Source organism: Emydura macquarii, unplaced genomic scaffold (assembly GCF_026122565.2).
Source record: "Emydura macquarii macquarii isolate MOO-44397 ecotype Brisbane River unplaced genomic scaffold, CSIRO-AGI_Emac_v2 contig_306, whole genome shotgun sequence".
Classification (NCBI taxonomy): Eukaryota; Metazoa; Chordata; order Testudines; family Chelidae; genus Emydura; species Emydura macquarii.
Genome location: NW_027130443.1, coordinates 6,420,446 through 6,437,548, shown reverse-complemented (window position 1 = coordinate 6,437,548; position 17,103 = coordinate 6,420,446). Strand labels below are relative to the sequence as shown.

The 17,103-nt window shown below is 53.2% G+C and overlaps 1 protein-coding gene across 1 annotated transcript; it reads left to right on the top strand.

Annotated features, from left to right (window-relative positions):
* The first annotated feature begins 10,818 nt into the window (after positions 1-10,818).
* Positions 10,819-13,285, top strand: LINGO3 (leucine rich repeat and Ig domain containing 3). Its single transcript, XM_067554369.1, has one exon. It carries the CDS (start codon positions 10,819-10,821, stop codon positions 12,634-12,636), a length of 1,818 nt encoding a protein of 605 aa, XP_067410470.1. The 3' UTR covers positions 12,637-13,285.
* Positions 13,286-17,103: the final 3,818 nt, after the last annotated feature.

Sequence of the window (17,103 nt, the reverse complement as noted above, 5' to 3'; positions counted from 1 at the left end):
ACCCTGCTTGCTGCCTGCGTTGACGGGTTGCATTTCCTGTTCCTTCCCCAGTGCAGGCTCCGGAGAACAGCAAATTGAGCTGATGTGGGATGAAGGGCGTATCGAGTGAGGTCCCATCGGGCTCAGTTCTGGGTCCAGTTCTGTTCAATATCTTCATCAATGATTTAGGCAAAGGCATAGACACTTAGAAAGTTTGTGGGCAATACCAAGGTGTTGCAAGGGTTTTGGAGGACAGGATTAAAATTCAAAATAATCTGGACAAACTGGAGAAATGGTCTGAAGTCAATAGGATGAAATTCAACAAGGACAAATGCAAAGCACTCCACTTAGAAAGGAAGAACCAGTCGCACACATACAAAATGGGAAATGACTGCCTAGAAATGAGTACTGCAGAAAGGGATCTGCCGGTCTTAGTGGATCACAAGCTAAATATGAGTCAGCAGTGTAACACTGTTGCAAAAAAAGCAAATATGGTTCTAGGATATATTAGCAGATATATATATTGTAAGCAAGATACAAGAAGTAATTCTTCCACTCTGCTCCATGCTGATTAGGCCTCAACTGGAGTATTGTGTCCAGTTCTGGGCACCACATTTCAGGAGAGATGTGGACAAATTGGAGAAAGTCCGAAAATGGTTAAAGTCTAGAAAAGATGAGCTATGAGGAAAGATTGAAAAAATCGGGTGTGTTTAGTCTGGAGAAGAGAAGACTGAGAGGGGACATGATAACATTTTTCAAGTACATAAAGTGTTGTACACGGAGTAGGGAGACAATTGTTCTCCTTACCCTCTGAGGATAGGACAAGAAGCAATGGACTACATCACAGCAAGGGCGGTTTAGTTTGGACATTAGGAAAATCACCCTAACTGTCAAGGCAGTTAAGCACTGGAATAAATTGCCTGGAGAGGTTATGGAATCTTGATCACTGGATATTATTAAGAGCAGGTTAGACAAACACCTGTCAGGGATGGTCTAGATAATGCTGGATCCTGCCATAAGTGCAGGGGACTTGACTAGATGACCTCAGGAGGTCCCTTCCTGTCCTACACTTCTATGATTCTATGACAGAGGGTCTCCCAGATGGCCATCAGCCTGTCAGCTCCCAGAGGGGATAGTAAAGCCCATTGCTTACAAATTCAGTGCTCAGCTGAGAGGCCCCTATGTCCCTGAAGAGCTCCAGGTGAGTGATATTTATGGGCTAGAGAAATAGAGACGGGGAGCGCCAGCAGCCTGATCTGTGCTACAAAACGTTAGTGGGTCTGAATGCCAATGGCTGAGGTCGCTGATACCAGGATGATCTTGATTCTTGCAGGTCTGTGCTGGCTGCTGAGTGGTGATCGGGCATGTGTCATGTTGCCACACAAGCGTTCTGGAGGGTAGACAAGCCCAGACAGAAGCACAGCAGACAGAGAGAGATTGTAGATGGACAAGAGGCAGAGAGGGAAATGCAGAGAAAGGGCATCAGTAAGGGCAGCCCAGCATGCTGGGATTAAAATACAAACCAGCCTTAACCTATTTCTGAGATTCACACCAGACCCAAGGGTCAAGAGTGGAGAGGTTGGACTGAACCCTTCTGCATCTTGGACCGTTTCCCCAGTACCAGATATTGCTTTGCAGCCAACTTTTTATAACTTTGTGTGTGTCTCGCACTGGTGAAAGGTGTGAGCTGGACGGTCCTCGAAGCAGAAGGTTTCGCTTTATCCTACCAACAGATGCAGGGCAAGCTTCCCTCCCCACATGCCTTGATCTCATGGCCCAGTCAACGCTGGGTCTCTCTGCTGAGTGTAATAACTCAGGGCTGCAATAAGCACGATCTATGCTGGTGGATTTTACATTAGAAATACCTGGCCACTGGGACTGGTCTGAGAACCAAGAAACTCATCTCACCAAAGGAGCAATGTGTGAAGAGCTGGATGCTTTTTTTTTTTTTTTTTTTTAATTTGCAAAAAATTAAGAGGTTCTAAAGTTATTTCCCTTTTGCAGGGTTCAGAAACACAGGCCTGTTTCTCATGAAAATTTTTAATCAAAAAGGTCAGAACTGTTATGAAAAAAAAATGGTTGTTGAAATTTCTTGTTTACCAAAAGCACGGGGGGCGGCGGGGTGGCAAGCGAAAAATGTCACTAACTATTTCGCTAACAGTTCTGATAATGGTTTAGATAAAAACACTGATGAAATTGTCATGGAAAAAAAAAACCCACAAACTTTAGACAGTCAGCAGCTTTTGGGGACATTTTTTTATTTTAGAAAAAAAGACCATTTTTTTCCAGCAATAAAACCCCTTTGCATTCTAAAAATGTCAACTCTAATCCCATGGACCAGCTTTCGTTACTGACCCAGGCTGGATGGGAACAAGAAACACTGCATAGCCCATCAAACTGGAATATTGTCCCCACTTCACTGCTACCAGGAGCAAGAGAGCTTCTAGACAGCGACTATACATGGCAGTGAACTGGTATGCTCTGCTGTCCCCTGCTGGATGAAATCAGAAAGTCACAGCTGACTGTCATGAGCCCCGTAGTGCTTATAGAAATTCTCCTTAGATCAAGTGGCAGAAACCATAGCAAAAGTATGTGAAGTTCTATCCCTGCTGCAACCATAAAGTGCCAGGTGGAGTCCTAGATGCCCAGGGATTTGTTAAAAGACTGTGTAGATAGAGCAGCACGATAGACAGACAGATTCTGCTAGGAGACAGATCTGGTGTAGAGAGAACAGGAAGATACCGTAGAGGAGAGAGCTGCTTAGATAAACATTGTAGATCGATGGCTGATAAAGGCAGAGATCTGCTGACTGATTGGGATGCACACGCAGATGAAGGACGGCATTAGTAAGAGAGTGAAGCAGATAAATACGGCAGACAGAAGGGGGAGGGCTGGGAGAGTCAAGTCTGCAGGCCCTTCTCCACAGCCCAGCTGGGCAGCTGCACCCCAGCATCAGAGGCTGGAATGCTGTTTAGCATTCCGTGATGGAGAACTGGGGACGGGGACAGGGAAGCATCATAACACAGCTGAGCTGGCTGCCAGGATCCTGGGGCCTCATCAGCCAGCAGGGCGCATCTGTGGATCTTGTCATGGAGTCAGCAATCCACTGAACATCCAAGGTGTAACCCTTTGCAAGCACTAGGGAAGAGACCCCCTTCAAGGGAGCCAGGGTAGAGTCCTTTGCACAGCCTCTCACATGTATTCCCCGCAGGGGTCAACATGCCAGTGGCCACGCTAACTAATTAACCCTGCCCATCTCCCGGAGAGGGATGCTAATACTGGGTAAATCAGCAGCCACATAGGCTGCCCTGGTTGTCTCTAGGCTGCATGTCATGGCCACTCCAGACTTTATGATAGCAGAGGGGATACAGAAGCGCAGGGCCCTTCCCCTTGAACTGGAGGTGGATGTCTGGCAATGTGCTAAGTGATAAGACACACAGTGGAGCTGGTCTGATTCTGTCCAGCAGAGCTCAGTGGTTACACTCAGCCCAGCTCAGTACAGTAGCATTATACCCATTTTACAAACAGGTAAAATGAGGCACAGAGCGGGGAAGAGACTTGCTCAAGCCAGTGCCGGACCTAGGACTAGAACCCAGCAGAGCAGATTCCTGGAGCCTCGCTCTAACCACTAGACACCCACTCACAGCTGTATTTGGTAGCTCTCGAAGAGATCTTCTGCATAAAGATGTTGAGTAGGGAAGATACAAGAACCCCGCTTAGCTGTGTGAGGTTGTATATTCAAAATGCTCTAAATCTCCATTACCCTCTGGGCTGGGAATCCAGGAAACATCAAACTTCAGGGGGTTTGAAATACCCATTTTTACAGCTTGGGTCCACCTCTAAAAGTTCGGGTACTCCGCCAGGCAGCAGATGGTCCTAAACCAACTGCCCGTGAATTCTGGAGCAGTTTGGATCTGACTCTGAACTCTGTGGTTTGGACCATCTCTCCCAGGGATGGCAGGCAATTCTGCAGGGCAGGATCAAGGGGCTTTGGCAGAGTTGCGGGGCGGCCCAGGACTGGAATAGCTGTGGGGGGCTCAGGCCCAGATTACCCCATCGCAGGGCCCAAGGCAAACATCCAGTTCTGGGCCCTGACCTTCTAAACAGAGCTTCTCAATCGGGGGACGCACGCCCCTGTGGGGGCACATTGGACTTGAGGGGGGGGGGGATGGGTTGTGAGCTTTCTGCTGGTTCTGTGATTACGGTGGGAAGGGGTCGAAGCGCCAGATCGCAGCACCACTCACTCAGGTGTGGCCTGGCTGCCCTTCTGTCGGGACGCAGGGGGTGGCTGGGCCAAATTTCAGTGCGTGGCGTTGTCACCTGGCACACAGGGGCACAGCGCCCCCTCAGGTTTGGCCCAGCCATGCTGCCCCCCCACACACACAAATTTGGGTCCAAGGCATTTTGGGGGCCTCTCCACAAATTTGGGCCCTAGACACGTGCCTAGTTTGTCTATGTGTTAATCTGGCCCACGGGAGGGGGGTGCTGCCGGTGAGCCGTGCGGGACATCGGCAGAGCTGTGTGGGTGCCCAGGACAGACGGTCCATTGAGAGTCTGTCCCATGATACCTCAGGCGATGCCTTTTCTGCTCAACACCCCTAAGCTTAATCAGCAACCTCGTGCAGGATCTCCCACCCCAACACGGCCCAGCCCTGCTACGGCCTCGGGGGCCAGTCCTGGACTGCCAGTCTGGAGCTGTGCTCCTGTCCCCCGGCCCCGTCAGCATCTCCAGACGGTAACAAGAAGGAACAGGCATGTCTGCCATTTTCCACCCTGGTTACCATCTCCACAAAGTCAGTGACTCATGCTCCTGGGGTGGCATTTTCGGCTCTTGTTACCATCCTCGGAGTCTTACAACAACTGATGTGTTCATCTGCCATTTTCTCTTCTTGTTAAAATCCTTCTCACGCCGGCGAGGAGGCGCGGGTGCAGTGGGGCAGGGGGAGCTGGGCACCTCCCGGGGGGCATTGGAAGGGGAAGAACAGGCACAGAGGGGGAGGGATGAAAACGAGCCACCCCCCCTAAAGACACAGGCCTGGGATGAGGAGGGGGCTAAGATCGAGCCCGGGGAGGATTTCTATCGATTTCAGAAGCAGGGACGGCTGAATCAATTAAGATAAACTCAGAACTGAGCCCCTCCCCCCCATACCTTTGCCCCAAACTTGAGCTGAACCCACAAAGCTGCCCAGACCTGCCTTGAGCTTTTGCCCCAAGCTCCTGCTCCTTCTTCCCCTCCAACCAACCTGCCACTCAGCCTGTGCCCCAAACTCGGGCCAGTCCCCCTCCTCCCGAGCCTTCCCCCTAGGCCGGGCCTTTGGGCCCCGGGATCCGGTCTGACGCGGAGGGGAGAGCGCCCCCTGCTGTGTCACCCGTGCCATTGCCTGTCGCACCCACACGCCGTGCAGAGGATCGAGCGCCTGCTCCCCGTCTTCAAACATAGCCCTGTGTAGACCAGCCGGCGAGGCTGGCCCCAGCATAGCAAAGAGACTATTGACCAGCAGGGGCCTCGAGGGAGAGGAAGGGGCACAAGCCCTTGGCCAGCTGGAGATGGCGAAGGACAGGGTCCAATAAGGCCCTGAGACTGGAGACAAAGGGTGTGTGGAGCCATTGGTATCTGTGATTGACTGAAGGTGGCTCGACCCACCCTCCATCTCCAGTGGCAGGGTCCTGTCAGACCCCTCCCTGGGCGCTGGGGCAAGCAGAGCCCTGCCTGCCCTGTTTTGTGGTTGGGGGTGAGGATGGTGGCAGCTCTGGAAGGCGTGTAAAGGTTATAATCACCTTGTGTTCTAATGCCCAGCGCAGACGGGAGCGCTGTTACTGCTGTCACTGGAAGTGGCCGGTCGTAGATCTGAAATCATTTGTGGTTAGGGGTGGAGAAAGGTTCTCAGAGTTTCCTTCAAAGGTAATAGCCAGAGATGCTGAAGTTATTCTACCAGCTCACTGTAGGTCTCAGAAAAACCGCAACTTCTGTACTGAAAATGTAAAAAGGGGACGTTTGGACAAGTTCAAACCTTCCCCGCCTCCCCCCCCAAAAAATGTTTCAAGTCAGAGCCGGCCCTGTTTCAGGAACGGGGCAGCCAGACCCCCCCCTCCCCCCCCCGACCTTCACCATATGCTACAGCCCTTACCACCCCCATCCCTGCAGCGGGAGCTCCAGTAGGTCATCTCTCCCTTCCCCATAGGAGCCCTGTGTGTATTCCACGTAGATCAGCACATTGCCTTCTGCAAAGGGCTCCTGTCTGTCTGGAGAAGTGCCTCCATCACAGCAGCTTCCCCACTGAGCTCTCAGGCCCCGACGCTGAGTCTCTGGCCGTGGTACTCACACCATCGCTGCCACGCAACGGAATAACAGTCAAAGGGCAACCAACTTCCTTGTGTAGCTGCTGGGAAATGTGGGGGTTAGTCGGTGCCCTCGCTGGGTTAACAAGAGCTCCTCTGGACCCTGTCTTGCAAGCACCCCCATCTCCCCTCAGTGGGGGCTCCAAAGTTCAGGCGGGTGCTGGAACCCCACCTGGCCTGTCACCCAGCATGGCATCCTCAGGGCCAATGTAGCAAGAAGCATTTTTCACGTGTGTCAAGTTGAACGGGGGGCTCTGGCCAGAGACTCCTATCTGAGCCCAGCCCCCCACCCCAGGCAGCATGCGTGCACGCACACCCATACACGTGCAGGTGAGCACATTTGAACGTGAGCCCCCAGGCACATGTACTCAGAGGCGTGCCCACGTGCTGGAGCCCACCTGGGCAAACGTCCCCACAGGCCCACGGACACCAGTGGCGTGACCCATAGAGTGTGGGGGGGCAGCACCCCCAGAACAGGAGGGGGGGCAGCCATTGCTGGTTCACTGCCCAGTGAGTGGCGTTCCCAGGATGCCTCTTGCTCAGCCCCCATTTCCGCAGCGCGAGTGAGTTTCTGAGCCAAGGCAGAGCGGGCCGCTTAACGCGCCGTGAACTCTGCCATGTCTGCCCTGCCCCCACGGGCTCCGGGGGTTTATTGACATTGAGTGACAGCTGCATGGCGAAACACAGATGCCGGGGGCTTTCCTTTCCCGCTTAGTGGCCCCGCTTCTCGTGCCCATGCCACGCGGCAGCTTGGGAAGGCCAGCCAGGAGCGCACTCATGCGCTAGCACGAAGTCTCGGTGCAAATAGTCGTGAGCACGGGCCAATAGCCAGAAGGCACCGTGCTATGGTGCACCAGCCGCAGCTCCCAGGCGCCTGCTCCCTCCCATTGCACCTCCGCCGTAAGAGATAATTGCCTATTACGCGGCTAGCAAAGCAGGCAGCTTTCCAGTTGGCACTAGCCCCTCCCATAGGGCAACCTGCCAGTGCTCACGTTCCCCAGCTTGCCCACCCCCACCTTGCGTACTTTGCTCACAGGTAATGAGGCGAAGCGGAGGTTTTAAATGCAAAGCGTCTTAGACACCCGGGCTGGATGGATGGCGTTTCTCCCCCATCAGCGGCTGCATAAAATGCAGAATAGGTTCCACTGCCTTCCAATTCCCCCGGCAGCTGCCTCTAAAATAGCCACGTTCAGTGCTGGTGACGGGCGTTGGATTGACAGCCTGGGAGACGCACAGCTGCTGTTGATTGGCACCGGGTGCAGCCGAGCGTGTGTGCTTCACTCCTGCTCCAGGGCGGCCACATCCAGGGTGGAGGAGCCGGCCAGCGCCCAAAGACCAGGTCTGCCTTGACCTCGCTGGGACTGGCTACGAGGGCTGGTTAGTGCCAGGGGTGGAAGTAGTTTTAGTGAGCTGCTCTGGGCCTCAGGCATCCGGTCCCCTGGCAGGGGGCTGCAGGGCACATGCTCAGAGGCAGAAACATAGGCGCTACGGGAACTTTTACTGCAAAAATTTAGGTGCCAAGCAAGTTTCAGCACCTGCAGGGTTCAAGGGCGTCTGAGCAGGGCTTTTGTGAATCCCAGTGGGGCCTGATTCTGGGATTTAGACTCCAAAAGTGGCAGTTAGGAGCCTAAGTCCCTTCGTGACTCTTGCCGTGCCTCGCTGCAGCTTTAGGTGCCTAAGTCCCTTCTGCTCCTAACTCATGTAGGTGCTTTTGACAATGCTACCCATAGATGCTTGGCCTCCAGGAACTGGCCTGACCCCCCTGCCTCCTCCAAAACTCATTTCACACAGAGGGAAAATAGGTGAAATCGTTGCATTGAATTCAGCTTTAGGGTGAGAGTCTGCTCTCATTTGCGCCCATGTAAACGCAGCGTAGCCTCACTCCTGGAGCAGGAGTGATTTACGTAGAGCTTCTTCACAGCCGCTGGGTTGTGGGCAGACTCTGCCACGTCATTAGCTAAATATCAGCGCTCGGCTACTGATGCATGTTTGATGAGCTCTGCAATGATGCTCTGTAAAAGTGTGTGTCCCGGGTACGTGATTTTAATACGTATCGCTCAGAGTTCTCACCCCACCAGACAGATGAACCCGTAGGACACTGGATGTTGTTACGATGTGCTGGGAGACAGGCAGAGCTTGTGTCGGCAGGGCTAGGGCGACGCAGTGTCAGTGTAGACGCTGCGTCCCCTTATCGCAGCGGAGGGGCTGTTGTTCTTGTCAATTTCACTGCTCTGCTGGTGACAAGAAAGCCAGGGAGGTTGCCCCAAAAGTCCAGGGCAGCTGGTTCTCGGCTTCTGGCTGGGAGCTGGGACGTGGGTGGCTGGAGCCCAGCTCCCTAGGATATAGGCAGGGACCGGGTGGGACACGGGTGACTGGAGTCCCGCTCCTGGCTGCACACTGGGACCTGGCAGGAGGCAGGCGGTTAGAGCAGTGCATGGGGACTGGGCAGGATGTGGGCAGCTGCAGCCCAGGGTTGGGACCAGGGAGGGGAGACGAAGTGGCTGCCCTGGCTCCCAGCTGGTATCAGGGAGTCGGGAGGGCAACCCACAGGGAGCTGAGAGATGGGGCTCTCAGCTCCCCACACCACCCCTTAGGTTGCTGTAATGGCTGAAAGTCGGCATATCTTATGTCGACAAATTTGTGTAGTGTAGCCAAAGCCTCAGTGTATCCTTTGGTGACTCTCTGCACCTCACTTCGCCTGTCTGTAAAATGGAGCTAACACCTGCCCAGGGTGTTTAATTTAATTAGAGTCAGCTAGAAGCAGGCAGAGAAAGGGCAAAGGATGTATTGTCATCTGAAAGCAAGGGAGGGAGAAAGACCACAAGGAAAAAAAAAAGGGCATTGGAGAGAGCAAGCGAGACGGGTGCAGGGAAGCGCAGAGAAAAGTTAAGTTGATGGAAAAATTCTAATCCTCCAAAACGAGGACAATGTTTCATCAGCTGGAGGAGGGATGGAGGAGGCTAAGACCTGTGCGTTATAATGTGGTTCAGAGGTCGGTATTAATCTATAATCTACAAAGAATGAATTATGCAATCTGCAGATTTCCTAATCCAAACTCCAACAAGGACAGCGAACAGGCTGTGCCACGGATTGGATGAGCCTCCAGTACGCTCAGCCGCAAGCATGTTGTGTCTGCAGGGTATCCCACGCACCCCCAACGAACACTCGGCAGGGCAGGATGACATCGTAATGGGAGTCCTGTGGGACCAGGCTGGGATGGGAGGGCAGAGCCATTCAGTGCACCATTGCACCAGTTACAACTTACGCACACACACATTCGCTCCGAGTTAAGATAATCACAGGCCATGTCTACTCTATGGGTGCTGCAACACTGCTGCTGTAGCATCACAATATAGTAGACACTTCTCAGTGGGCTGGAACGGGGGGGTTTTCCGTCATTGTAGATAAGCCACTTCTCTGAGTGGTAATAGCTACAGCAACAGAAAAATTCTTCTGTTGACCTAGCTGCATCTACACCAGGGGTTATGTCAGCATAGTTACAGCACTCAGGGGATGTGAATTTTGCCCTACAAGCACCGTAGCGATGTTGACCCAGCTTTTAAGTGTGGACCAGGCCACAGACCCAAACGTGTGCATCTGAAAATATATAAACCCAGCCTACACACGCAGAAGTTGCATCAGTTTAACTGAAGAGTGATGTTAACCCAATGGGGGTACCCTGGTGCAACTCAGTATGTGGACCCGCATGTGGGTTTAAACCTGACTTGCATCAGTTTCGCTTGCCCTTCTGAAATTAACTGCAGTTAAACTGATATAAGAACGGCTACACTCAAAGTTACACTGGTTAACAGCACACCTTTTTCTAACCCAGTGCAACGTGTGTGTAGACAAGGCCTTATCCCAAAGGGGATCTTGAGACAAGGTGCTTGAAGGCTGCTGGGCCCTGAGAACCATGACTTGGGCCGCACCTCGTTAAGGGCCAGCCTCTGCTCTCAGTTACACCAGTGTGAAACCTGAGTTACTCCATTAAATCAACACTTATCCTGACTTGTACCGGAGCTTAGCAGCCAGCCCTGCCAGAGGCAGTGAGGTCACGCTGAGGAATTAGTGTGGACTTGTTGGGGGGACAGGTGGTCCTGAGTTCTAATCTTGCCTTTGCTGCATGACCTTTTGGAAGTCACGTCCCAGTCCGGTGCCTCAGTTTCCCCAGCTTCAAAATGGTACTGATATTTCACAGTATCAGTGGGGTTGTCAGGCTGATTTAATTCACATTTGCATAGAGCTTTGAATTCATCAAGGGCTTGCTAAGTATTGTTATTTTCCCTCTAGGTCTCTTGATAGTGTAGCGAGGGGAGCATTTCAAGTCCTTGAGCGAAAGCTGCTAAGCGTTGTCACAGCACAACAGTATACAAAGCTGTCTGGCAGCTGGGCTTGGAGCATCACAGGCCCTCGCTAGCATCTCATGGGTTCAGTCGGTTAACACTGCCTCTGTCTTTCTCTTCCAGGTGCATGGGAGAATGGTAGTGCGACCATAAGATCATGCTCTACACAATGACATGTTGGCTTCCAGTCCTGGGCCTCCATTTGATTCTTCTGAGCACAGCCCGTGTGGGGGCCTGCCCAGCTCGCTGTGAGTGCGCGCCGCAGATCAAGTCCGTGGTGTGTCATCGCAAACGCCTCACCTCCATCCCCGAGGGGATCCCCACTGAGACCAAGATCTTGGAGCTCAGCAAGAACCGCATCCGCTGCCTGAACCCGGGGGACCTGTCCCCGTACCCTTTGCTGGAGGATCTCGATTTAAGCGAGAACATCATCACCAATGTGGAGCCTGGAGCCTTCAACAGCCTGTTTAACCTTCAGATCTTGCGGCTCCGAGGCAACCTGCTCAAGTTGATCCCTCCGGGGGTCTTCACCAAGCTGACCAATCTCACCCTCCTGGACATCAGCGAGAACAAAATAGTCATCCTGCTGGACTACATGTTCCAGGACCTGAGAAACCTGAAGAACCTAGAAGTGGGAGACAATGATCTGGTGTACATCTCCCAAAGGGCTTTCTCTGGCCTGCTAGGCCTGGAGCAGCTGACCATAGAGAAATGCAACCTGACGGCCATCTCGGCCGAATCCCTCTCCTACCTCCAAAACCTGGAGGTCCTGCGGCTCCGACACCTCAGCATCTCCGTGGTGGAAGATCAGAACTTTAAGAAGCTCTACAATCTCCTGCAGCTCGAGATTGACAACTGGCCCCTGCTGGAGGATATCTCGCCCACCGGCTTCCAGGGCCTCAACCTCACGTCGCTCTCCATCACCTACACCAACATCACGGCTGTGCCCACGGCCGCCTTGAGGAACCTGGTGTTCCTCATGTACCTGAATTTGTCTTATAACCCCATCAGCACTGTGCCCAAAGGGTCCTTTAAGGACCTCATCAGGCTGCGAGAGCTGCACATGGTGGGCGCTCTCTTGGTTTCAGTGGAGCCTCAAGCGTTCTCTGGCTTGAGGCAAATCCGCCTCCTCAACCTCTCCAACAATTTCCTCTCCACCCTGGAGGAGAGCACCTTCCATTCAGTGAACACGCTGGAGACGTTGCGCGTGGACAGGAACCCGCTGGCCTGCGACTGCCGCCTCCTCTGGATCCTGCAGCGTCGCAAGACGCTCAACTTCGACGGGCAGCAGCCCATGTGTTCCTCGCCGCCTGACATCCAGGGCAACGCCCTGCGTGACTTCCCGGACTCCATCCTCTTTGAGTACTTCACCTGCCAAAAGCCCAAAATCAGGGACCGAAAGCTGCAGCACATCACAGCCCGCGAAGGGCAGTCCGTCTCCTTCCTCTGCCGTGCGGACGGAGAGCCTGTTCCTGCCATCATCTGGGTCTCCCCTCAGCACAGGATGATCACCACCAAGAGTGCCGGGCGAGCCACCGTCCTGCCCGGGGGCACCTTAGAAATCCGCTTTGCCCAGGTCCAAGACAGCGGCACCTATATTTGCATCGCTAGCAACGCTGGGGGCAATGACACCTACTTTGCCACCTTGACGGTCAAGGGGCATCCTGTGGACGGCTCCCTTTATGCAAACCGGACCTTGTACCTCAGCGAGTTCAACGACACCTTCCACAACGATACACAGGTCTTCTTAAAGTTTACACTGGACCTCAAGACCATCCTGGTCTCCACGGCCATGGGCTGTATCACCTTCCTCGGGGTGGTGCTCTTCTGCTTCCTGCTCCTTTTTGTGTGGAGCCGGGGACGGGGCCAGCACAAAAACAACTTCACCGTGGAGTACTCCTTCCGCAAAGTGGATGGCCCCACCACCACTGCCGGGCAAGGCGGCGCCAGGAAGTTCAACATGAAGATGATCTAAGCATCCCGACGGGGAGGGTGACTGCTAGTCAAGTGCCTGTGGCCAAACGTGGCCCTCCGAGGGCAGGGCAGAGGGTCGGAGCGCCCTTGCTTTGTTTTCCAAGCGACCCACTTGGTTTCGTCAGGTGGCTTCATTCCCCTGAGAATCAAGGCAGTAAAACCTGCGAAGGGACCTGGCGGGGACGTCGGCTCGGTTCAACCACAAGGGCTTGGAGGTGAAAGGGAGGAGTGAATGGTTTTCCTCATCGGCCTTGCCATACAACTGAACTGAGCAGAGGTATCACCGGAAACCCATCGGACATGGCCCCAGATACCTGCCAGTAGCTTATTCCAGTTTCTGAGCACATCCCACCTTCCTTGAGCTGTGAGACTCCCAGGCTCGCCCCCGAGATCCCAGAGGGCAGGGGGGGTCAGGGAGGCATGCACAGCCCTTGCCCTTCAGGACCTCCCAATGTAGCTAATGTTCTTTTGTATCAACTATGCATTTCTCAGACCATGAGGCAAGCTGCGTCAGGGCCCGGCGCACCCGCTTCCTTTTTTAAGAGACGAGCTGGAAACCTTTTTCTCGGTCGTTGTTTTGTTTATGGTTCGTTTCGAATTTGTTTTGGGGGTTTTTTTAAATGAATTTCCAACAGAAGTCTTCCTGTGCAACAAAGGATTCCCGCACGGCAGAGTGAGGGCGGATCACGGCTGCCCCCGGGCACGCTCCAACCGGCCTGGGAAACTCGAGCAAGCTGTTCCTTTGACGAGTTCCTTTTAGCATTCTGAATAAGGGGCAGCGTCTGAAGATTGCAAACCGTGATGGCCCAGGGAGGGAACCTCCTGCACAAGCAATAATAACCCCAGCCGACAGCCCCACCCAGACGTACGGTTCTGTGCATGCAGTAATGCCACTCCGCTGACGCGGAGCGGTATTTCACCAAAGCACACAGGCATTAGAAGCCAGAGACCGGGATGACGGTGTTGGGCTCTAGTGTGGGAAGCAGAAACGGGAGATGCCGCCCGTTAGCGACAGCCAGGCCTCAGAAGGCTCAGAGCCCCTGGTATGTGCTTAGCCAGCCCTCTTGTATGTGGAAGATCAGGATGATGCTCTCGCAGGCTACATCAGGCTCGCAGCGGCTACCTGCCATGAAGACAGGCATGGCAACAAATTCTGCCACATTGGCAAGTGGCGGGGTGCTCTTAAGGGGGCGGGGGGCACCTTGAGAGGCACAGAGGAAACCTCCACAGTAAAAAATGACCCCGTATCGACTGCGTCTCTCGCGACTGCTGGCCTCTCCAGTCTCTGATTCTTTTCCCCTTCTTCTCTGGGACGGGCGTTGGCAGGCGAGGCAGGCCAGTGGAGGGAACGTAGCACGAAGTACAGGGGACGCTGCTTCGCCTGACCTCGGCTCCGGTGACCTAGAGCGAGAGACTGGAGTGGAGTCTGTGCTTTATAGCAGAGGCCATTGCGCTAGTGCCCCTGCGGGAATGATCTACCGGAGAGGAACGCCACCCTGCCCTCCGATGGAGTCAGTCACCTACTCCTCCACCGCTCCTCTGGCAGAGGCTGCTGGGGGGTGGGGAGGGAGGTAAGGAGGAATCCCTCATTCCTGTGCTCGGTGGAGCTGCTCCCAGAGGACAGCGAAGGGGAGTTGGGCAAGCAGTGGAGGGGGATGAAGAGCTGCTCTGGCTCCCCGGTAAGGGACATACAGCCTGCTAGGAGCCCCACGCTCTGATCCTGTTGGGGGGCAAAGAGACTCTGTGGCCCATCCCGGGTGCAAGAGGGAATGCTCTGGCCGGCGGTGCAGCGAACTGCCCAGCTGATGGTGCAGTTACCCAGTTTGCATCGATTGTCACGGTAGCTGCAGGTGCAGCTTAGCTGTGGAATTGTGCTTGCACTAATGTGCATGCAAGGGCAGTCTGGAGACCCTGGCCTTCTGAGCGGGCACTCCACATGAAAAGAGGGAGCCACTGGTGTAAAAAGAGAAGCCCTGACCTGTGCAGAGCACAAGAGCCAGGCCTATTGAAACAGAAAGCCAGACCCGGGCAGTCAGAGCCTGATCCATGCAGACAGCCTGATCCAGGGAACAAAAGGGTCACCCCAAAAACCAGCTGTTTCTTCTATCAAAGCGCTCGCCATTTAACCCACCAGCTGGTCTAGTCCTTTGGCTTGCTAGTTCTGCGGGGCCTTCAGAGACAGTGGAAAAAAAGAGGCCAGATGTTCTGGTGCCTGTGGGGCTGTAACAAGGTTTGAAAATAAACAGATATTTAAACACTATAATAACAAAGGCGCGCGCCCACCCCCCAAGCCCACAGAGAAATGAGGGAAGAATTGTTAAGCACAGCAAACGGCTGCAGCTTCAGCCACCTCAATTAACCCTTCTGCCCGCTGTCACCAAGGGACCGGAGGGCCTGTATGTGTGCGCGCGCGCGTTTCCCAGCAGCTAATAATAATTCTTGTTGATGATACATTGGTGCCACATTTTTTTCTGTTAACAAATTAAGCAGCGTCTGTTTGAGTTGAAGTGAAAATATTGGTTGTGTCAGCCAAAGAGCTTCCATATGTCGAGGAAAGGAACCCAGGGGAGGGGAGGCAAGTAACTAGCTCAGACGGGGGGTGACCCAGGTTTGGGGTTTGCCCAGCTGTGAGTGTTGAACAACTTTCCATCTTCTTCTCTGCAGCCTGATGCTAATGCGTTCCGTTACCTGCACACGGCTGCGCCTCTTCCCTCCCAAGGCTGTGTTTAAAGGGACGATATTTCTGTTCTGCGCAGTTAGTCACCAAGCTCATTTAGACAGGAACGTGCTACTTCTGGCTCATGGCTTTTTATTATCCTCCCTGTCCCTTGGTGTGTATTGTGATGCAGCGCTGGCTGGATAGCACTCACGGCCTACGTTACTCATCCCAAAACGTGGCCAGCAAAAACAGTCTGCTGGTATTTGGCCGGCTCTACTTGTAAAGTCATTTGGGAGGGAGTGTTGGCTGGTGGGTAGGACAGGGTTGGCCCAGTTCCCCTGTCTGTGCCTCACTTTATTCATATGTAATAATCCCTGCTCATTAATTCTAAGTCAGCACCCTCGATATGATGGCCCGTTACAGCCAAGCTCCCAAGGGTGCTGTGTGAAGCTTAATACACGATGTATTGCTTGCAAAGCTCTTTGAGATCCATGGAGACCCAAGCTAAGGGCATTATAATGCTAACTTACTGGTTAGTGTGCGCATGCCCAGCACAGGCCTGTACTGTCCAAACTGCTCCACTGTCATAGGCCCTATACTGCTAACGGAGATTTGCATTTAGCGTTAGTGACAGACGGCTGGGTGTCTGCAGTAGGAGACGCTGGTTCTAGCTGAAGTCTTAAGTAGAGCTGTGCAAATAATGGATTTTTTTTTCTTTGGTTCACTGGAAGGTCTGAATAAGCGGGAGGGGGGATTTAATTTCAAATCAAACCAAAACCAACAACAAAATTTAAAATGTTACCAAATCAAAAATCGTTTTGGTCAAAACAAAACATTTCATTTCGACTGTTGAGAGGGTTTTTTTTTCCCCCTTTTATAATAAACATTAAGGACATTTTAAAACAAAAAATCATTTTGAACTGAAAAGTTGAAACTGTTTGACTTGCTCTGAATTTTTTTTTTTTCCCCTAACAATTTTTGGTGTTGCCAAAGCTGCTTCCCCCCCCCAATCAAAAAAATGTTTTGGATGAAAAGTTCCAGCCAGTGCTAGGCTTAAGCCGCCACAAAATTCAGCATCAGACGTATTTATCTGCTCTGATGACTTTATCACCCTGTGGAAATCCCAGGCCTCCTCCATCTGTGGCATCACAGACCCCTCAGCAAATTATGGTGCGTGTCACAGCCAGAGAATCCTCACATCACCTGGGGAAATGAGCAGCAGGAGCAGCAGGCAAAGGTCCTCATTGCATGCAAAGAAAGTGCCCTTACTAATGTGGAGCAAGGGCCGTATAAAGCTGACGGGCCTGGTCCTGCTGCTGTTGAAGTCATCAGCACCAGCGGCAGGAGCAGAAGCCGGCTTGGGCCGAGACTCCCATGCTGGCATGAGAGTTACTCGTCAGTTTCACTTTGCAGCATTCATGCAGTTTTTGTCTTTGCTTCCCAGCCAGGCAGGGATCCACCGAAGCCACGCTCTCCATTTGTTTTTAAAGCAAGTCATTTCCCCCTTCTGGTTTGGAAAATGTAAGAATAAACAGGTCAAATCTTTTGAGGTCAAATTTGCAAACCCGGGAGCTTCCCTCTCCCCCCCAACAAGGCTGCATCAGCAGAATCACAGCGGGCCAGCCTGCGGGCCAGCAGCTGTGCATTCAATGGGGATTTCAGCAGCACGACAGCCCAGCTGGCCGAGAACATGTACAGTGCCGTGCGCAGCCCGTGCACAAGCATTTTCACCAGCCTGGACACGTGCAACCCATTCCTAAGGGCAGAATGAGTGGCCATGAATGGGGCTGGGAGTCAGGTGCCCTGGGC

Excerpts from the sequence above, each read along its gene's own strand:
- LINGO3 (XM_067554369.1), top strand. The coding sequence starts at position 10,819 with ATGCTCTACACAATGACATGTTGGCTTCCAGTCCTGGGCCTCCATTTG.